Genomic DNA, 22,712 nt, shown 5'->3' on the forward strand with positions numbered 1-22,712 from the left:
CGGATGGTGTCTTCATGTGTGCATGCTGAACAGCCAATCAGAACATTTCCAAGTTACCCAAATCAGAGGAAGTCAAACTGGTGTAAGAAGCCCAATAACTGAACGTTACCAAGGTCCACAGTATGGAATCAACATGACCATCTAAAAATGTGTTTATTTGACAACATTTAAAAAAGGTCTCACAGGATGTAGCCCCGCACTTCTCGAGAGATGACCTCGCCCTGCTGCCAAAGTTAAATAGTGCTGAAATCAGGCGACCACTGTGCTCTGTGGACATGAGAGAGACACCATTATCTCTGACAGTTATTGTTCTATTAGATCGTCTTTGTAACAACTATTTTAAGATGTTGCTACACATTGTTGCTTCACCTCTCAGTTCCTTTTCCTGTCACATGTATGAGTCATCATTTATCGAGGTCACTGGTCACTGTCAGTTTGATAAATTGTAAGCCAACATAATGAAAGATATTTGAACGAGTCATGGCCTGGATTCATGACTCAAACTTTAAACGACTGGAACTTTGTCTCATGATTCATTTCCACATCCCCTCTGTCACCTCCCACATCTGTTAGCTCCTCCTGTACAGCCTCTGGTAATAAAAACAGTGAGGAGTTTAAAGATAAATCCTCACAACTTGTCTGATGTGAGGAAGATGAAAAGCAACTTGTGTGCTTCGGCATGGCTGCTCTGCATTTCTGAGGAACTTTGATTTCCTGCTTCATGCTCGGTCGCCACAAAGGACCAAATTTAGAAACAGCTTTATGGAAATGGAAATATATATGAGGGAGCGAGAGCAGAGAGGGAGCCACAATCAGACAGACTTTAACTCTGCATGTGTGAAAATGTGCCGCATGCTCTGAACCCACAGGAGAGAGGAGATTTTCAATTTTTCTATTCTGACCTGTACTCGATGCCCAGAGTGAGAGCTACAGGTGCTTCAGGTTTTAGATAATATTCCACACATTACTACACAGCATTGTGTGAAAGGAGAATATTTAAGAGGATTTTTCTGGATGCTAAAGCCTGAAGCCAAATCTGAGGGAAGTAAAAATCCAAGACATGTTGAACATGACAATAAAAAGCAGGCATGCCGACGCGCAGCCCCTTAGTCTCCTCTTTGTGCAGATTATGGAGGATCTGAAGGCTGCGAGCAGAGCTGTCACCCGGGGGGAGCTCATTACAGCGCTGCAGGCCAGGATCTGAAGCATGTCAGCTCAAACTCTGCCGTAATTAATTCCACTCCTTTTGGCTCTTTTTTTTCTCCTCCATTAATCTGTGTATTTAATTAAGGTCTGCTAGCCTTGACGGCACACAGAGCGAGAGGCAGAGGGGGAAAAAAGTAGAAGCATAGTTACGGACCATTTGATGTGAAAACCCTCCAATTATCAGAGAAAAGAAGCAGGAGAGTGAACACTGTGCACTCTCAATTTCTGCCGAAATTAGAAATCTGTTTACGCACTTAATATGAAGACATCTGTGTGTACCTGTTGATTAATGAGGGCTTTAGAGTCGGATTGAGATCCTGATCCCAGCAGAGGGCCGAATTCAGACTGGACTCGAAGGAAAAAAAATGTAAGAAAACTAACTGCTGTGTTTTTGAAATATGACTTACTCTTCCACTTGTTCATTCAAGCCATCATTACATGTGACCCTCCCCATCACCACCATCACCTTCTTCATCCCATCAGCCATCGTCCTGGAAACCCCATTCTTTCAGTTCGATCATCTTTCATCCAATCAGCCTCAGGTGACATCCTCAACCATCTTCTCATCCACCCCACTCTTCACAGTTCAATCAGATTCTTCATCCCATCAGGCTCGGAGGACATCATCAGCTAACGCCTCCACCACCAGTGTCTGGACTCCGCAGGGGGGGATCGATCTATCTGCTGCTCAGGGCAGACATCTTTAGCTGATGTATTCACTCAGTGACATTTTTCTTCAATACTGCATGATGTTCATTTAGTAAACTATGGTCCCATTTAGAGTCAAAGACACCAGAAAGCAGGGGAAGGAGTTGGGACGGGGCTTCCTGTGAATGAAAAGTGGCTGTCATGGCAACCCGACAAAGGTCATTGTTCACTGTTAGTTTGCTCTAAAACAGTGGTTCTCAACTGGTCTAGCCTCAGGACCCACCACCAATCCTTAATGATAAATCGCAAAATTTCTGATATTTTCGACCAGTTGGATTTATTTAATTTAAAAAAAAAAGTGGAGGTTTGGACTACAACGGTCCAAAACGTGATAGTACAGAATAAAACAAGCATGTTTTAAAAGCTCTCCATAAACTTTTTGACACAGCTATTTTTTTTTTTTTAGGCAGACATTCGCGACCCACTGAAAACGATTCCGCTACCCACTTTTGGGCTCCCGACCCACCAGTTGATTACCACTGTTCTAAAAGACACTCGGAGGAATCAGCTGATCATCTCCCAGTCACAACATTTTGTTTGTAGCCTGTTTTGTCCAGCTACAGTTAGAATAATCTCACAGTTCCTGTTTCGCTCTAGCTCCCCACTCTCTTCCAAATATGGTCATCCGTGGCTCCCAAAAGAATTATATGAATGCAAAAATGCAAATCTGAAGGGCACAAACCAACATCACGGTGGCTTAATTCCCTTACATTACGTTGAAATGTTCACTCTTTTAAAATGTGTTTCCAGCCTCCCATAAAAACGTCTCTATGTAATAACAACAAAGATGCTATCAGCGCTACAGACTCATAATCTTTGTTCTCCTCAGAACAAGAACATTTGTGCCTTCAGGTGATCTACAGGAGCGCTGCAGGGAGATTAAACAATAAGTCAAGCTCTTATTGGACACTGAAGACTATTTTGGTTGCTGCAGCGGTTCAATCCGTCAGACAGACGACATGTGATGTAACAAAAGCAGCATGAACATGAGTGAGCACACTGCTGGAGTCTTCAGAGCTGCAGTCGCCCCTCTCTCTCTCTCTCTGATCTCTGCTGCTCGAGGTCAAAAACACAAAGAGGAGATAAAGCGCTCCGAGTCCCTGCACTGCACATTTTCTCACACTCTGTATTTCCAGGTTGTTTTTTTTTCCACAAAGTGAACGCTGATAACGCACGACACATGACGGCCTGTCGCTCTCCCCCAGTCCTGATAAGAAACCTCACAGTGACATTCTGTTCACAGAAGCAGGTTCAGTCAGTGTGTGTACAATTATTTACATTTTATTATTCAGTCTTTTCCACAGTAACAGTATGCAGTCACAACAAAAACAAACAAAGGTTTGAGAGTCACAGACGGATGAGCACAGAGTACGCAGCAATGAGACAAACAGAGCATTAGAGGTCAAAACAAGAACAAGGCGTCAGATCTGTGGACATTTTTGGCAAACTTTGGTAGAAAGTTCTTCAACAGAACAAAGAAATACCCGACAGAGGAGAAGAGAGAAGAGGTGTTTTATGGAGAGTAAGGATGTAGATAGTCTTTTTAACAGATTAATGAGTCGATTTATCGCTGACTGAAGAACCCAAACTCACTGATTCTGCAGCTTTCAGTCGTTTCACATATCCTCATCAGCAGATGGAGTTATTAGTCACCACACAGCAGAAGATTAAAGAGTATGTGTCCTAACAGCATGTTTTGTGAGCGAGCCTCAGAGATGGAATCAGCTCCATTACACTGTTTCCCATTAGAGTTTCCGAGCAGCCCGTGAGCGATCCTTTCTGTCGCTCGCAGGACGGGGAACGAGGAAGGTCGATGAGGCGCTGGGAGTGTCCTAATTGAAAACATACTTGATTTTCTTTTGCTTCCTTCACCCAACAGAGTTTGTGAGCTTGTTTTTTGACAAAGTTGAGATGGAGGCGCATTAATAATGATCATATCTGTGACTGAAATGTTCATGTTGTGCTTTGACTTGTGGAAAACTTTATTCGGCGCACCGCTCTCAAAAGTCTCATCGATACCAAAGCACTACACTTCCCTTTTCTCCACCTTCAAAATAAAAGCACCGGGATGTCGTTCTGTTTATAAGGGGGAACGTGAAATTCATAGTTAATGGATGCAGCGTGGACAGCGAGCGTCTGATGCTGTGCGCCCGACGCCATGCAACATCTAACGCTTGCACCCCTCTGTGAGTATGTAACTCTCACCTCTAAAAACATTTTAGTCACAGACAGAAAAAAAAACTCAAAACATTCCCTACTTCCCTTGTTACAATACCCGGATTAAACTTTGAAATTATTCTAGTCAAAATGAAACGGCATTGATGCTCGTTTGGATACCATGGCAACAGAAATCCTAGGCACCCAATATTGGCTACTTTCTTGTTTTTTATTACCAAATATGCAGACAAACTTCTGCACACTGTCTTAAATGTACAAACATGTTGGCATTGTTTGAGACAGTTCTCTCTCTAACTGCAGCTTTTGATTTACAATGTGACTGAAGATCTGAAGTTTTAGTAAAGCGTCAGTGCTTTTTGGTGAATGTTTAAAATGCAAGTAGTGAACATTTTGACATCCTTCTCCACCACTAAATGAAATAGTTTGCTTCAGCGGTATCGTCTGTAAATGTTGTGTGCGGCAGAGAAGTGTGTCAAAGATCTGCGGCCTCTGACATGAGTAACAAACTGAATCTGCTGATGAAGACGGAGAGATGAAGCTGACAGCTCAGGAGCAGGTGAGGCCACGTGGACAAACATCAAGATGACCTCTGAAGCTTTTAAACAAGGTCAGTGTGGTCAGAAAACAGAAAAGTTAACATTTTCGTTCAAAAGATTGTACATAAAAGACAAAAAACTCACAAATCTGTCAACCCAGAGCTGCACACTGTTATTTTCTGCAAACGAGGAAAATAGATGATTGAATTTATTTATTTCTCCTGAATGAATGGACTAAATGTTTTGGCACCAGAGGAGAGAGAGAGAGCTAGAACATGGTTCTGTTTTCTTGGCAGCACTTAAAGGGTCATTCTGGTATTTTTTCAACCTGTGATTTTTTTTAATTTTTTTTTACATCATTCTGGAGTCTAAACGACTGAAGAAATCCATCAATACTTTGAAATTCATACATTTCATCCTGCAGCAGTGAAACAGGCCGTGGTGTCTGCAACATGATGGATCAAAGTGTGTCCACTAAACGTTGTTGGTTTCGTCACATCCCGGCTAAGATTGTTAGTCTAAGGGTGTGACAACATAACATTAAGGATCCCTACAGAGAGAGACTGCTGGTCCACTGCGGCCTCCTTTGTTTGTTTGTTTGAGTTGCTTTTTTGATCTCAAAACATGTAAAAAATAAGCGGTTAGCCAAGGTTTAAAACGAGCAGAATAACCCTTTAAAGGTTACAGAGATGGAAAAGGAGCACAGTGAGAGAATCCGAAGAAGAAGACAGAGTGACTTTTCTCTTTGTTGTACAAATAAATAGAACAGCTTTGACACACGTGTGATGAGGATCCGATATTAAAAAGCGTCTTTTCTGAAAAAAGTGTCTCTGTTGGCGTCTGATCCACAGTTTTTAACCCAAACTGTTCAAAGTGAAGCCTTATAAAATGCTGTGCCATAACAAGAGTACAAAAATACACAACTATGCAGACAGGACTATTAAAAGAGTCTGTGTGAACCAACACCGCAGCTCTGTGTTGATTGGCCACTAGCCGAGGGGGAGGCGGGGTCAGCCTGGCAGCGCCTCTAATGAGCTGAAGGCGAGCAGAAGACAGCAAAGAGAGCAAACTGCAAATCTGCAGCATCTCATCTGTTTGAAACGCTCCCGGAGAGCGAGGTACGCTGGTGAGGAGGGGGGAAGGGGTGGCGTGGTCAGATGGCGTAGTCGTCCTGAGAGACGGGGCTGAATGCGGAGCTCCGCAGGGCGTCCAGGCAGTTGACGAGGATGAGCGTGCCGGTGAGGTGCTTCCAGCGTTTGGTGATGGGGCTCTTCATCTTGTCGAGGCCCAGGTGAAGATCCTGGATCACGTCTCTGTAGCTGTCCCCGATCTGAGCTGCCCACGTGACCAGGAAGTCGTACGCCGGCTTCCACATCGCCTGCAGACGAGAGGAGAGGGAAAAGGTTACAGCGCGGGCTGTTTTCGATTCTATCGATCACTAAAATAAACTCAGTATGTGAGATAAGAGCGAAAAACTGCAGTTCCTCCAGTGTCCACTAGAGGCAGTCTCCTGAGCAAATACAAACACACCTCATTAAACATGATTCTTACCTCACTGTCCACCACTCCGTTCTTGTCTCGATGCGGCGCCTCGTACGCGTCCATCTGCTGACGGGAAACCTTGGCGAGCCTCTCGGCGAGCTCCCTCCAGCGTCCGGCCACCTCCACCGCCGTGGTCAGGAGCACAAAGTCCATGACGAGCCGCGCCACCAGTCCCTGACAGTCCATCTTTAACAGAGCCTGAAGTGGTGGAGAAAGTAAATAAATACATGAAAAAAAAGGCTGAGCTAGGCAGGAAGGAGGGAGGGCCCCGGGTTCAAATCCTGGATCCTGCAGAGGTGAACCGTGAAGAAGCACCAGATATGAGCTCAGACTGAAGGAGAGGAAAACAGAGCAGAAACCAGTGACGTTTGACTTGAACTCTACAGAGAGCTTATTAAATGTTCATGTGCTGGTTTCACTCCTCTGACTTTATCCTCCGGTATTTTCCAGCTCCTGCTTCACAATCCGTCTGTAAATCTCAGCTTTGTACATTTTTCACATGCTTTCTTCCTGCTGCTGCTGCTGCTCTGACAGAAACACTCAGGAATTACTCTCCTGGTTACAACACGGCAACACACACACACACACACACACACACACACACACACACACACACACACACACACACACACACACACAACACACACTCCACTTGAACTAACTTTATTTATACAATAGGAACTTCAGTTGTATAAAAAAGCATCAGTATTTATACAGATTAGATAAATGACAGCACAGCACAAAAACAAACTACACACACACACACACACACACACACACACACACACACACACACACACAAATGCACGCTGACTCTCAAGAGTGGAGGTGAACTCAAAGCTCCAGTTTTGGCTTCAGCCTCATGGTCAGGAATGTTTGGAACGACAGGATGTGGAGGGAGGAGGAGGAGGAGGAGGAGGAAGAGGAGGAATATGGAGGGGGGGGGGGGTCGGGGTGAGGAATGCAGCCGATCGCTCCGGCAGCCTCTCCGACTCTCATGAGGATGAGATAACAGAGCGGCTGAGAGCCAACCAGATGAGCCGAATGTTTGTGTGATGAAGGTGAAGCTGCTCGGAAACCAACTGAACTCACCAAACGTGTCCAGACTCAGTCTCAGTGACACCTTTTGTACGTATTTGTTGGTTTGTTTGTTTGTTTCAGCGTCTTCCTGAGTGTTAGTGAACAGAGAAGGAACACCTGTTTCCTCGCTGGATATCGACAGGAAATTCCTGCAAAAATAAAAGGGGTCACTTCCTGTCTTGCAGCAGGTTTGAGTCTATAAAGAGGAGAGCTGCAAAAACCTGCTTTATGGATTCATGATGAAAACACATACGGACCATCGATGTCAACAAACTTTAGTTCTATTCTCTGTAACCTCCGGAAAGCCTTACGCCAGTAAAAAAAACCTTTAATAAAGCAAATCATTTCAATGTTTTATGTCATGCTTTTAATGGATTTTATTTGCGCTTTTTTTTTGCGAGAAATCGATAAGATGAATTTCAACATCAAATATTTTCTTGAAGTAATTTTCAATTTCACTTCTTTTGATCCCTATGAGTTTACGGGTCTGCTCTCTCGTCCTCTCTTGTCCCCTCCTCTGTTTTTGCTGTAAATCTTTGATGTTTGTTGGAAAGTACTTATCAAAGTGAGAGGCTATGTGAGTCCGATTTTGAACTGATAATTACATTGCAGCAGACGGCGACGCTGCAGTTTAATTTATCCGGAAAGATTCAGACAAACAGAGAGAGAGAGAGAGAGAGCGAGAGAGAGAGAGAGAGAGAGAGAGAGAGAGAGAGAGAGAGAGAGAGAGAGAGCAGAGAGAGAGAGAGAGAGAGAGAGAGAGCGAGAGAGAGAGAGAGAGAGAGAGAGAGAGAGAGAGAGAGAGAGAGAGAGCGAGCGAGAGAGAGAGAGAGAGAGGACAGATTTAATGCTACACTGCTGTTTTTAAAATGTCAGCTGGTCTGTGTGAGCACATTATGAGACTCTGTTGTGTGTGTGTGTGTGTGTGTGTGTGTGTGTGTGTGTGTGTGTGTGTGTGTGGTTTGGTAGTTAAATGCCACAGACTGTTCTTCAGAGCTCTGTGGCCCTGCAGCTCCGAGGCTGCATAAATCAGCTGCACGTCAGAACAGGGACAAAATTCCTGTAGACGTTTTTTTGGAGATAACGTCAACGTGGAAATGAAGCAATCATGTCCGCACACACACTCAGACACACACACACACACACACACACACCTTCAACAGTGTGAACCCTGGGTGTAACAGAGTGTGAGCTTTTCTGATGAACGTGGTGTTTCCATCGTGCTCGTGTTTCGGTTTTTCGCTCTCGGCTGCAGACTGACGCGCCGTCTCTCCTCTTCAATCTCCTCTTTATTATTTTTCTATCCCGTCTTCATTTTCCGTCTGACTTCATCCACCTCTCCCATCTGCAGCCTTCACTCTCCATCTGTGCCTCTCTGCACTTTCATTCCTTTTCCAGTTCGGTTTGAAAGCTGCCTCCCTTAAACTCTTCACCTTTTTTATCAACAAAGGTCAACATTTTTTTAAAAAAAAGGCATTAACCCTTTACACACAGACCTCCTCCTGCAGAAGGCCATGAAACATCATCGTCTGCATTAAGCTGTTTTAAACTGACCTGAAATAAAAAAGTATAGAAGCCAAATCAGTCATTCCTTTTGGAGCAGAAAGCTGAGGCTCTCGTCTTTCACCTCATCACAACGTTATGATGTCATCAACACAGGCTAAATGTGTTTAGTGTGACCTAAAATTGTGCTGTAATCGAGCAGGAGGATTCAAACCTGCCACATGAGAGTGTTGCATGAAAACAAGTTTAAAAATTATAAAGCTGAGGCGTCTGTAGTCTACAGAGGCTTGGTCCTCGAGAGTGGGTGACCTCTGTCCGACCTGTGGCTCCTTTCTCACATGTCCACTCTAATGTTTAGGAAAGGGAGCGTCTTTGTTTTGGCTTGTAACTAGGGTCGTTCTTATTTCCCTCCTAGCGTTTGATCACCTTTGATTTTAGTGGTTATCTTTTTGGAATAACTTTAAGATACAGAGGATCCTCTCCCCCGCATCCTTACAGAACAGTGTGAACTCATAAATCAAATTCTTCTCACTCCTTGTTGACGTCTTTTAAAGTACATGCTGTGCTGATCTTAGTCATATAAAGCTCTGAATAATCTTTCAGAAACGATGTGGCAGTGAGCAGAAATATCAACAAAAGGTCTGTACTGATTGTTTATTTTCTTATTACATAAACACTCTGAAGTTTTTGTTTCTGAGCTGTTCTCACGAGCAGAGTTCGAAAAACTTCTGGACAAATCAGGAACCTTTCTTTTTTTCTGGAATCGCTTTAAATGTCCCACCTCTCAGGACTTCCTGTTTGAGAGCAGAACATGTGAGACGAGTCACAGCGGAGAGCTGTACAATATCGACTTCATGGTCATTAGATATTAAATACTTTAAGAAACAACATCAGAGTAAGAAAACATAACTTTGTATAAAGAGAGAGAGTGTGTTTCTCTGTCTGAGCTCTATATTCATTCTTCATGAAGCGTCTCAGAAATAAAACTCCCACATTCCTGAACGAGAACAAATCTCCAGAGAGGGACCGATCCGAACTTCAGTCAATTACTCCAGAAGAAGCAGAGAAACACACCCAGTGAGGGGGAGGAGGGGGGGAGGAGGAAGTGAAGGAGAAAAAGAGGAAGGGAGGATGAAGATAACGCAGAGAGAGAAATCTGGACGTGTGTACAGAACAGAAATAGAAGATCTTTGCTGCTGCTGTTTAAAGTCACTGATCATCACTTTAATGTAAAGCCTCCCGTTCAGGTTTCACATGTTTCATTTACACTCATTGGATTGAAGTTACTGTCACTTTGACCTGTCACTGTATTTAAATCCATTCTGTAAAGCAGGATTTATATTTCTTTTAAAGATGCACACATCTACTTTTTTTCACTTCTGACCCAATTCCAATACGTTTGTAGTGATTCCGATATTTTTACATCACATCTAATCTGTTTAAAGTGTATTTTGAGCTTTCATGTCTGTGCTGCTGCAACGCCCGAATTTCCCCTCTGGGGATCAATAAAGTACGATCATATCCTACCCTAACTAAAATAGTTTTTGTTGTTTTTGGTATCATGGTAAAAGGCTACACAAAGCTGATGTAAACCCACTATTGCAGTGCATTGTGCTGTCGTCTCACACAAACAGGAAGCAGCAACAGCTGGCAGGTTTTTCAAAGTAAATCTCTTAAACTGAAGTGTAAAGCCTGGCTCACTTTCCGACAATCACGGGGTCGCTCCTGACTCGAGGCTGCTCGGAACCGATTATCTGCCCAGATGATCTTGTAGTGTGATCTTGTGCGGCATAAACTTCAAATCTTACTGTCCCCGATGTACTCGGTGATCGTCTGGGAACGCCCCAGCTTATTTCAAACATGTTGAATATTTAGGATCTAAAAATGTCTGCGATATTATCATAATATATGTAACTTCTAATTCTCTCTTCAAAACGCACAAACCGTACAGTCCTCGTCTCCTCAGCCCCCTGTGAGTCTATTCAGCCGGCAGCTTTTTTTTTTTTTTTTTTTTTTTTAAATGGATGTTTGGAAAATGTTAAATATTCCTCACAGCTTTGATGCAGCTTGTCTGCTGCAAACATCATCAGATAAGAAGAAGGATCAATTATTATTCATGTTTTAAGACTTTTTATTGTTGTTCAAAAATCCTTTTTAACTCTACATCAGAAAACATCATTTTATGTTTGACTCTCCTTGAAGTCTTATAAATCGCCCTGTGCCAGCCAGCGCTCTGCATAAACCATTGAGTGTTCTCTCAGATATTCAGGTCACACGTTTAAATGTTTAAAACCAGAGAGTAAGAACTACAGTCTGAATTATTCATATCTCATTCATTGTCTTCTTGTTGTGTCGCTGCACGCTGTTTAAAACACAAATTAGGACCTGTGTGTCCCATAATTCACCTGCAGCAGATAACGCTGAGCTACCAATGTGACATGTGCACAGGGGGTCTGGGTCAGAGAGGATTATGGGAAGTCTGCAGGCGCCTGCAGGTCGACGTCTGGAGCGTCTGTTTAGTTGTCGAACAATGTGGCAGGAAACATCTGCAGGACTAAGATCCAACAGACACACACTGGATCCTTTCCCTCGTCCAAACACAACAACAACACAACGCAGAAAACAACAAACAACATGCACATGTGACTGATTCACACAAAGACCGATTCATTCACAGAGATGGTGCTACCTGGGAACTTTCAGAATGAGAATCTAAAAAAAAGTATCTGAGAGGGTCGGTGTTGATCGGGGAGAAATTCTGATTTGATATGTGTTACACATAGACTGAATAACCTCTGAAGAAACTCACAACACAAACACAAAAACATTGGCAACATTTCCAAATCATTGCCGATGTCTTTGTCTAACTTAGAAAATGTGCTGAGTTTGCTGTTTTTTATTTTGTTGGATTAATTCCTCTCCTACCTACCTGTCCAATGAAATAGAAGTAGCTTTTTAAAGCGTCTGAACTTTCTGATACTATCGATCATGAGAAAAACAGATTTTTTTTTAAGTTTTAAAAGTGGTATCAAAGTACGGAAAGAGCGGGAAAATTTGACAGCCATCCTTACTGCATTAAAAAACAACAATCCAGCAGCATCAGATCACGATAAATAGCCTTGCACATTTGAATTTGACATAATTTATTGGAAGGGAATACATGGTGCAAATAAAGAAGAATCATGCGAAACCTGCAGTTCCTCCAGTGTCCACTAGAGTGTGTCTCCTGCAGTGAGTCAGTCTCCATAGAGCCCCATGATAAAATGTCAAACTTTATAGCAGAAATAAACATGTTTACAGCCTGGTATGAAAACTGTTTTTGTCTCTAGAGATCATTTCTCTCTTCATGAAAACTGTACAACTAACCTGTTGACATTATATTAAGGCTGCAAGAGATGTATAATTAGAGGGTGTGTCCTCTTTGAGTGACAGGTGGGAGCTGCTAGCTGTCTGGTAAGTGTCACCTCAGTTAATTCAGTGACTGACCTTTAACCCCTGAGTCGTGTTTGTGTTGTTGAAGCCTTTTGGAGATTTGTTATCTGTCTTGCTGCATGGTCAAATGTTGTTATTCTTTGTGTACCTATATGGCATCAAAACAACAAAATGAAGTTGAGAAGTTGTCTTGCTGAATGCGTCACCTGACACACTTTGTCGCAAGGTTTTCTCCTGAGGTCAAAAGCTACAAAAACACCATCTGCTTAATTTCACACCACACTGCTGACGAACACACACACACACACACACACACACACACACACACACACACACACACACACACACACACACACACACACACACACACACACACACACAGATACCATTACAGTTGCAGTGTTCGAGAACTTCACAGAGAGAGTTTAAAGATGACCACATTTGCTAGAGTTTGATGCTCTCGATTTAGAAATCAGATATGGGCGAGAAAACACTTAAGTCTGATATCTGTAATCATCAAAATCAACAAACAAACTGAATATAGAAACATGAACAAAGTATTCCCCGACACTGAAGTGATTGAACTCTAATTCACGTTTTCATGAGCAGAGTTTGAGTGTGTTTTTACAGTTTACCTGCACTAGCAACACGGTGGATACGTTGGTATTTCATTTTATTGTGAGATCTTCATTAATCCCTGAGGGGGGAATTCTGGTTTACACTTTGTCATTAGAGACATGCTTCTCACACACACACACACACACACACACACACACACACACACACACACGACCAAAACACACACATTACCTAACAGGACCTGTGCACATGCATTAATGGAGAGATGTCAGAGTGAAAGAGGGGCTGCTTCACAGGGAGCTCCAGAGCTGTTTAGTGCCTTGCTTAAGGGCACCTTGGCAGGACTCAGGAAGTGCCCTCGCACCTCTCCGGCTACCAGACCAACTTCCATATTATAGTCCGCATCGGGAGTTGAACCGGCAACCCTCCAGTTCACAACCCAAGCCCCTACGGACTGAGGGGAACAAACACTGCAAGCAGTTTGCAAACAACGCGCTGCAGACGCTTGCAGAGTCCGATTTGCTCAAAATCTGGTAAATCGTCGTGGTTCTTTGGCTTCTCACGTCTTTGCCGTCTTCACTCTCTGTTTGTGCACGTTGTCTCATAGGGAAGGTTTTAACAGCCCTGTGTGTGTTTTACGAAAGTGCAGTTGCATTCAGAAACCTTCTAAAGCGCACCAAACTAAATTCCCAGGGCCCTGGTTACTGGAAAACATTTAGGAGAAAATGACAAAAAAAGATTCAGATTATCTTGGTTTGGGCATAGAGATAGTCTGGATTCTTTATATGATATAAATAAACTGGCCACATTGGAGGTAATTATATAGAGAAGGGATGGACATTTATAAAAGTACAAACGCACTTCACTGTCTGTGTGTTCACGTCCTGCTGATGAAGCTTTATTCCAACAACAATCAGAGGCGAGCAGAAAAGACTCAGACGTTTGAGCACAAAGACGCTTCTGCTGCTTTAATCTATAAACAGAGTCCATCCCATTTTAAATGACACAGCAGTAAACCATCAGAGATCTCCTCTGTGACAAAGGGAGCCGTTAATTCACAAAGAAAAGTCTTTTATCTGACAGTTTTTAGTCTCACTCAGCTCCGCACTCACTCACAACAAAAACCAACATCTGAGTCTGCAGGAGGAACACACAGCACATCTGTGTTTCCTCGACAAAGAGTCTGCGTGGTTTCTAATTAGCTTTAGTCCGCGGTAGTGTTGTGTGATCCTGAAGGAAGAAACAAAAAACAAACCTGTATTCAGACATGAATCGTGCAGCTCTGACTCCGTCAAAGGCCGTGTTTTCACTCCCCACCTTCCATTATGTTCTCTCCCATGCTGCAGTTTCTCCGTCTAAAAATGGTTCTAACTAGTGTTTAGAACCTCATGAAATTACAGAGTCTCTGCTCCGAGTTACTTCAGCAGAGAGACGCCTGTGAACCCTGACGGAGGAAGAGAGGCTGAACACATCGTGAGGATGATGATTCAGAGCGATCACCAACACTCTAAAATACGACTTCAAACAGGGACGGAAATATAACCTAAAAACTCAGTTTTATAGAGGTTTATTTATTTATGTTCAATTTCAGTTCTGACAAGAACTGTTCCCAGCCGACTCATATCCTAGACTAAATCCTGTTTCATTAATTGGCAGGTAAGAAAGGTAAGAAAACACTCAAAATCAAGCATCATTTCTTCAAACGCTCTGCAGGTAAACAATGTCATTTGGTTCGCCCAGAACATCAACATGCCTGTGCTGAACTTTGCTCTGATCAACCTAACATACAACTTCAACAGCTCCATTTTCTACATCAAAATACTTCCAATCCGCTCTGCTACTACGAGATGTCATTAGTTACTTGTGCTCGTTCACATCCTGGTAGTAGAGTGAGGAGAGCAGGCCCGTTAACAGGAGCTACATCCAGTCTATGGCTACAGCCCCAGCTAACAGGAGGCTGAGTTGGTGTTTGAGCACAATATTTCACCAGCATCGAGGGCCAACATGTCAATTATTCGTTTTGACTAGTAGGGGGTCAGGACGTTTAAAAGTTTAGACAACTAAAACTGCATCCCTCGTTCTGACTGACTGCTAAGCTAGAAAACACAATAAAGTTATTTAGTGCTTAATCCCTGTATGGCATGTATTTATTTATGTTTTACACACAGTCTAACCTTTGTTAGGAAATAAAACATTTAACACATTAACACATGGAGAGTAGTAGAGAGATGTCACTTCTAAGGCTGTTGTGTTGGAAAACAACACTTTGTAGTGGCTGATTATACTGTAGGTAAGAAAGCGTCTCTGCTCAAGAGTTCCCGCCTGATATTCAAGTCAAAGTCAAACATTTTCTCTCATTTGTGTATCTGAGGAAGATTAAAGCTGTCTGTCTTTCTGGGTTCCCGTTTTTAAAGACTCTCCTGCAAATAAAAGTCTGAGGCTCTGTTTCATTTGGATGATTTCCTCCCTCGAGGCTTTGATTCATAAGTACATAAAGATAGAAAATGATCGGAGCAGCCCGAGAGATCAATCTGATTTGTAAGATCAGCAAACCACACACACACACACACACACACACACCAGCTCTAACTCCAGCAACATTGGCCTGTATATGGACAGATTATTGTGCTGATCTCCAAAGCTCTTCAGGTCCCGATTAGACCTCATGCCGACACAGCAGATATCGAACCCCCTGCCCTGCAGAATCAACACTCTGAGCCTTAAGGCCTGAAGAAAAAAAAGCCTGGAGCAGTCATGGAGAGATAACAGGAAGAAGAAAGAAATGTGTTCTTCGAGAGAAATCCCCGACCAGGAAGAGAACGGCTCAAACACATGGATATTTAATCACACACATGAAGGACGGGAGACGCTGCTGACTCTCACAGCGTAAATCAGGAAGCGCAATTTGCATTTTGTCAAAACAATGACTGAGAAAATGCAAAGTCACAGCAGCAGAGGAGGAAGCCAAAGCTGTAACTCACCGTCAGGAGTTCTTTCTGGAACGACTTCCTCTCTTTGCTGTCTGCGTTGTTGCAGTCCTCCTTCAGCTTCTCCAGCACGGACGCCACTCGCTCCGGCTCGCTGTCCAGCTCCGCCCGACAGAAGTGTGTCAGCGGCAGGTTCACGTAGCCAAGGGCGTCCGCGAATGCTCGCCAGTTTCCGATGTTCTCCATCAGTATCGTTCTTACAGAGGCGTAGATGTAGGTGAGGAACTTGCAGGGCTTCAGAATCTGCTCCAGGAGCAGCGACGTTGTGAGGTCCGGCCCGCTGAAATAAATGGGTTTAACCTTTCCCACAACCAGAACATTCTTGGCATGAACAAATCCCATCCTGCCCTGATAGTATCCGATGTACCATTCCTTAGTCCACAGCTGGCCCTTCAGCCTAATCTTCTCCTCGCTCAGCAGAGCTACAAAGTCTCCTTTCTTGTACTCCAGCAAGTACTGGTTTTTAGTCTGCCTGATGACAGTTTTGATTAATTTTCCAAACTTCAGGTTATTTATCCTCCGGTCCTGAAAAACGGGGTATTTGGTGGCAATGGCAAGAGGAGACAAGACTATCTTCCCCACTTCCTTCTTCTTGAGGAAGCGCCGTTGCACTGATGTCTTTGGACCTGCTTTGGGTGGAGGTGTCGGTGTCTGGACACAAAACTGCGCCAGGATACAGTCTTTGTCGTCTTTGATCTGGATTCTTAAAGTGAAATCTGAAACATCGTCCGTGTTTCTTGAGGCCATGACGTAGACGAGTCGGCTGACTTTTCCCAGTTTAACCTGGAAGCCTCGCACCACCTTGGCCTGGTCGCTGGACTTCACCTCGTAGTTGGCCATGTTGGAGTAAACATCCACCCGGAGGTCCTGCGGTCTGGACAACACAAACTGATGTTTACCCCAAAGCTGCAACACCACCGACGGAGAGGACTGCACCGGTTTACCCAACTCACTCACCAATAAAGTCTTTGGAGCGCAGTCGTGACCGAACAACGCCACGACTGTCTTAAAGGACGGGTGGATGTGTTTGGGACCATAAACCCCTAAAGTGATCTTTTTAACCACATGTTCCCAAACTGTGGAGTCTGCAGGTAAGGACTGGGACTGAGCCACGACGCACACATACATGCACGGCTCCAGGTTGTCCAGACACACCTGCACTGTGTCTCCATACAGGTATGCCTGAGGAACAGGTGTGTAAGGCCCCTCTTTACAGTCACTCCTCACACACAGGACTTGAGTTGTCTGCCTGCTCTCCATTTTCACCACCACTGACACCTTCATCTCCAGCGTGACCGTGGTTTTGGTCTCCATGTTGCTGAGTTTGATCTCCACAACCGGACTGACGGTGGTACAGCGGTCGTTGTTCAGCTCCAGCGGCGGGTCGAGCAAAGCCTTAATGGAGATCTGCTGGGTGTCCCCCGGGCACACGTGACCCTCGGGTATGTGGACGCTGATGTTGGTGTCCGGAAGCTGAACGGCCCCTCCTGAACTGTCCAGCCTGCAGACGATGTTGGTCTCCACAGGCTGCGTTTGACCCCAGCCTGGATTCTGGCCCAGCGAGTCCAAGTCGTGGCAGGACCTGGCGAGCTTGCGGTGGGTAAGCCACGCTGTCCTGAAGTCCTCCCTGCTCTGGAACTGTTCAGGTGCCGGAGCTTTGAGGCCTCCAAAGAAACTGGAGGCCTGAGGGGCGTCAGACTGAGCCTGCAGGATGGACAGCTCAGACAGACTGTAGGAACGTTTGCTCCTGAAGAACGGGTTGTCCCTGCGCAGCGTTTGTCCCGGCCCTACAGAGGGACTGATAGCGTTCAAGTTAAAAACACCACCACCAAATCCGTTAATGTCGGCGGTGCTGCTGGTGGAGTTCGGCACTGAAGGAGTGAGCGTATCAAACAGAAGGAGGTCCACGGATTTCTCATTGCTGTTCTGATCCAGCGAACTCTGAGGACCCCCGTTTAGGAAAGGGTTAGTCGAGGTATTAGTTGTTCCAAAAGGATTTCCGTTTTGGAAGGTGGTTGGTTTCAGGATCACTCCCGCCCACTCTCCCAGAAGGTCCATCTCTTTGGCCGCCTCCTCGTTACAGTCTCCCACAGTGTCGATCATCCCGCTGTCACTGAACGACGAGTCTCTGTAGTTGATGGGCTGCACGTACGCTGCAGGGATGTAACCCATCTCCGTGTTGTTGTGGGCGTACCACCACTCCCCTCCTGTAGAGTCCAGGACGTAGAGGCGGTCTCCCTTCGAGAACTTTAACGTGGTGAAGCTGGATGGGCAGTAGTCCTTAATGGCAACCACTTCTCTGGCAGTACCGAAGGAGGCCGTTGTGTCCAGTCGTAAGGCACTGGGAGAAGGCACTGGAAGAAAAAACAAAAGTGTCAGGTAGAGGTAGATGACATGTGCTGAAGATCACGAGAGGAAACAATGTGTGGGACTAAAGCTTTAGAGTTCGGAGGTGAAATGTTGCTGCATGTTGTTTGTAGATAGTGTGGCCTGGTGGTGATGGCGGGAAACAGCAAATGAGAAGTTTCATCGCTTAGTTCAGCCATCTTGAGTGTGGGGAATCTTTTCATTTGCTGTCAAATTAAATCAGATTTGACTTTAACATATGAAACTTTTGACTGTTTGCTCCATGTTTTATCAGTTCAGTGTCAAACTTAACCGTTTACCTGTACGACACACAGTTCTCACAGTTTTCTAAATGCTTCAACCGGGCCAAGGTACTGTAAAAACTGGGAAAGGATCATTGAAGAAATCATCTTTCAGGTTAAAGGCAGATTCAGTGGCTTTTTCCAAAACATAAAATATAGACTCGTACAAAAGTAATGTCCCTAAATCATCACTTCAGGGCCCTCCGTACATGTGTGGTAGTGACTGTGTCTGCAGAGACTCTGTCCTCTGATTGTATTTTCACGTTTTGGTTGACTCTGGAGGTTTCTGAGCGGGGGAGCTGGTGTGTTTCCTCCAGCCAATGACAGCGCAGCAGGTTAGGTTAGGAGTGGATACATTGATCGTCCCTGAAGAAGTCGTGTCCCTGCCTCAATTGATATTAAAACTCCTGCAGCCAGCGGTCAACAAATGTGACATCTTGTCATGCACATTTAAGTCACTTTAATCCCAGGCTGCATGCACACACAAATGAACGAAACCGTAATAAAACTACAGACACACATGCTGACCTTTAACATCCGTCAGGCTGGCCTCTGACACTCCTTCACTGAGGTCGATCAGGGTCCCCTCAGACCTGCAGCGAGGGAGAGACGTGTTGTTTGTGGCCGTGGCTCTGATTCGATGAGCGGCCATGTTTGGAGCCGTCGCTGTGTCTTCGAGCTACTCTGATGGGTTTCCTTTGATGGAGGCCGGGTCAGACATCAACAACCTCCCATGACCTCTGAAAGAATCAGAAAACAGCAGATTATTCAACTGATTAGGGATGTTACGAGACCAGAAACAAAAAAATCAAACGATGCTGATGCCTGTTGGATACCATGGCAACCAAAATAAAAGTCCTAGACACCCAATCTTGGAAAAAAAAATGTAACATTTCAATTTACCAAAAATTGCAGGAAAACTCCTTCACAGTGTCTGAATTGGACAAAACGTCGCCAGTGTATTTTTTCGAGGTTTAATTTTGGGCTTTATGTCTTTATTTAGAGAGAGGACAGTGGATAGAGTCAGAAATCAGGGAGAGAAAGAGAGAGAGCGGAGAATGACATGCAGAAGGAACCACAGGCCGTGCTCAAACCTGGGCTGCCTGCTTTGAGGACTACAGCCTCAACACAGCTCAAACCAAAATTGGAATTCCTAGCAAAGTGAGTAAAGTGCAAAGTGGAGGTGTGCAAATCTGCAGTTAAAGTTCAAATAGAGCAACCAGAGGGCTGATTACTATTTAAGATATTCCTCCTCTTCCTCCATTGGGGACAAATGAGACCCGGGGTCTTCTCGTGTTCCTTACAGGAGCTCTGAAACAACGACCTGATGAGGGTAAAAGCTCAAACTCTCTGTGGAGTGGGCGGTTTGACCAGACCAGTAAAGCCTTAGCTCTCCTCAGGACCGGCTGGTTATAATGGTCACCTCCATGAAACCTGGAACTACCTTCAATGTTTCACACCAGATGCTTCATTTTTTTTATAATAAATTACAGAAAAAGAGAAACCAAACTTAAACATCCTCTTGTTTGTTTTTCTTTAAACGTGTTGATGCCGATGTATTTTTAATGTTTAGTGTTTTTCAGTTCTCAGGGTGCTTTAATGAACACACTCAGTGATACACTGCAGGATATATGTGTGTATTATAAGTGCGTTTTTAAAGTCTCCTTAATATCTTTGATCCTCTCAACCACAGACTTAATGTTCAGATAAGAAAAACAGCTTAGAGTTTAAGATCTGAGAAAAGAGAATAAATAATTTTCAGCGGAGTATTCACTGATGTCTGATTAATGTTCAGACAGAGTTATTTATTCATCAAGTTAGTGTAGGCTCTTTTTCACATTTGATTTCTGTGAAGCTACAGAAGTGTTTACACGTTTCTCTTGAAGTGAACTCACAGCTTTTTTAAGTCATTAAAGAACAAACAGAACACAATATCAGTGTCGACATGAATTAATCTGTATCAGCCCTGGAGAAAAACTGTTATCAGTTGACCCTAATTTAAATACATAGAAACACGAATGGCGTGCAGAGACGCTGTTTGCTCTGCAGCTCAGTTAGGGGAGAATTTAACCCTTTATGTCTTTGGTGAATTAGACGGGTTTAGCGGGCGAAAAAGCAGCGCAATCCTTTAGTCAACGAGGAACTTGGTATCAAAAAGTATCCATAACCCCAGTAAAAAAAAAGCCCCCAATTATTGAACATTTTGGGGGCTGGTCTTGTGGTTACGTTGAAGGCAGCATGGTTTATGGTAACAAAAATCCATTCACACATACATGTGATCTCATTTCTAAATGATGGCTTGTATTTCTCCTGTATTCAAAACAAGCTGCATTCACGTCAGCGCGGGCCACCCAAGTAGCTTATATTTCCACCATTACCCGCTCTGTCTCTCCCTTTGTTTCCTACTCTATCCATGTCCTATCAAATAAAGGAAAAAAGCCCCAAAATAAATCTTCAAATTAGAAAATGTATATATTCATATATATTGAGATATATTGATTCAGCCTTAATTCAAACCATGTAGAGGAATTAAATATTCTGCTGAAACAAGAGGGGTCCAAACAGCAGATGTGGGTCAGTGGAACAGGACAGTTTGAGAGACACCAGGCTCTTTCTGAATCCATAATTCATACCGGTGTCAGCTCGAGGAAGACTCTCTACTCAGAGAGGAAGAGGAGGAGGAGGAAGAATCACTACTGACACACTTCTACAGACAGAACTACTCTGCAAACCAGAAAACATGATTATGCACTTTATTCTGCAGAAATTCTGTTTGTGATGTAGATATCAGGCTGTAGATAAAACATACCATAAATGATGTGTCTCAGGATAATAAAGGAAGGTTTCAATCCTTCTTTATGGATTTGTTTTGCCAGTTACATTTTAAGTTTTTAATTAACTGTTGGCTAAAGCACTCTTGGTAATTAGTGTTGTCACAATACCACAATTTCAAACTTTGATCAAACAATATCAATATCTGTTTGATGCCATGGCAACAAATATAGAAATCCTCGTCTCCCAAGCTGCAGCATGTTATGTCACTTTGTGATAGGGATGTCCCAATCATGTTTTCGGCTGTGTTTAGAACTGACCATCTACGAGTGAGATCAGCCGATCCACTGCAGACATCGATGATATTTTGTGTCTTGTTTTACAGGTTGTCGTACAGGTAGCAGCGTCACCTGATAAAAGGACCACAGAAGTTTTCTTTATTGACTCAGGAGGAGCAACTCAACGAGTATCCTACAGTAAGGACAACTGACGAACATAATGTGATGATTCATTAATGACATGCGTTAATTAATGTGAATGAATCAAAAAAAAATTGTAGCAGACAAGGCAAAAAGGCTAAACTGTGCAAAAAGTGTCATGAATCAAAGGCAATAGGTTTATGAATATGAAGACGTTTTAATTTGGTGGGCCAGTCAGAGTCACGTCTGACTAATTAAAAATAAATACAAAGACAAATGTGTGCAATTTTCAAATATTACACGATTAATATGAGGCTTTATGTAAGAATGGTGCTTTTTAATAAACTTGCCTACATTTGTCTGCCATGTGTTCTTTTGTGTTTCTCTACTGTCTTCATCGTTTTTCCTTCACCTCTGAAGCTTGTTGAGCTCCATCAGTCTGTCTAAAAACAGTCTGTCTAAAAGCTGCTGAGCTAACATTTAGATTTGTCTTTGATCCAGATATATCAGTTTCACATGAAATGATACGTTCTATTCTGACCCATATTAATGTCAGTGAGCTCTGCGTTCAGCGCCTTCAAAACGTCTGGATCTCATCTCTTTGAGACGGTGGGGGGGAGTCTGGGAGGTTCAGAGTGGGAGGTGGGTGAGGTGGGGTCAGATGTGAACTCTGGGTGGTCTGCAGCAGATATCCAAACCTCGGTGCAATGTTTCCCTCCCCTCTGCAGAACAATGGTGGGTGGGGGCATCCTGCATGTAAATCTGCTCATGTTGGTGTAAAAACATCTGAGAGGCTGAGTGTGTCACTAACTCTCCCTCTGCACCTCTAATAACACCGAGCAGAGTTTAACTGTTTACTCTCATCAGGGGAGGAATTAACACGAGGAGAGCTTTGCTCTAATGTCGATACTTTCCTCAACAACTCAGAAACAAGAGCCTGCAGCTGAATTCATGTTTTTAGGGCTCATGTTTGAGTTTGAGTCTCAGGAGGATGTTTGGGAGGCAGGACAAAGTTTAAAAGTTATAAAAAAAAATGATCAAAATAAATCTCATTAGTCTGCTCTTCTGTGATTTCATTGTTCTGTGCGGGACTGCACAGCATTTCATCACTTGTCCCGCGTC

General features: G+C 43.8%; 1 protein-coding gene across 2 annotated transcripts in view; it reads right to left on the reverse strand.

Moving 5' to 3' along the window:
- Positions 1-3,179: 3,179 nt before the first annotated feature.
- The window catches only part of LOC109982689 (SH3 domain-binding protein 4), a 31,757-nt gene continuing 12,224 nt past the window's right edge, over positions 3,180-22,712 (reverse strand). For both annotated transcript variants that reach the window (XM_020632017.3, XM_020632018.3), the window contains 4 exons: positions 18,928-19,139; positions 15,746-18,105; positions 6,180-6,368; positions 3,180-6,006 (listed from right to left, as the gene is read on the reverse strand). In XM_020632017.3, coding sequence (XP_020487673.1) covers positions 5,782-6,006; positions 6,180-6,368; positions 15,746-18,105; positions 18,928-19,051 — 2,898 coding nt within the window. In that variant the 5' untranslated portion in view covers positions 19,052-19,139 and the 3' untranslated portion in view covers positions 3,180-5,781. The remainder of the gene's footprint in view (positions 6,007-6,179; positions 6,369-15,745; positions 18,106-18,927; positions 19,140-22,712) is intronic.

This window comes from Labrus bergylta, chromosome 13 (genome assembly GCF_963930695.1).
Source record: "Labrus bergylta chromosome 13, fLabBer1.1, whole genome shotgun sequence".
In the NCBI taxonomy this organism is placed as follows: domain Eukaryota; kingdom Metazoa; phylum Chordata; class Actinopteri; order Labriformes; family Labridae; genus Labrus; species Labrus bergylta.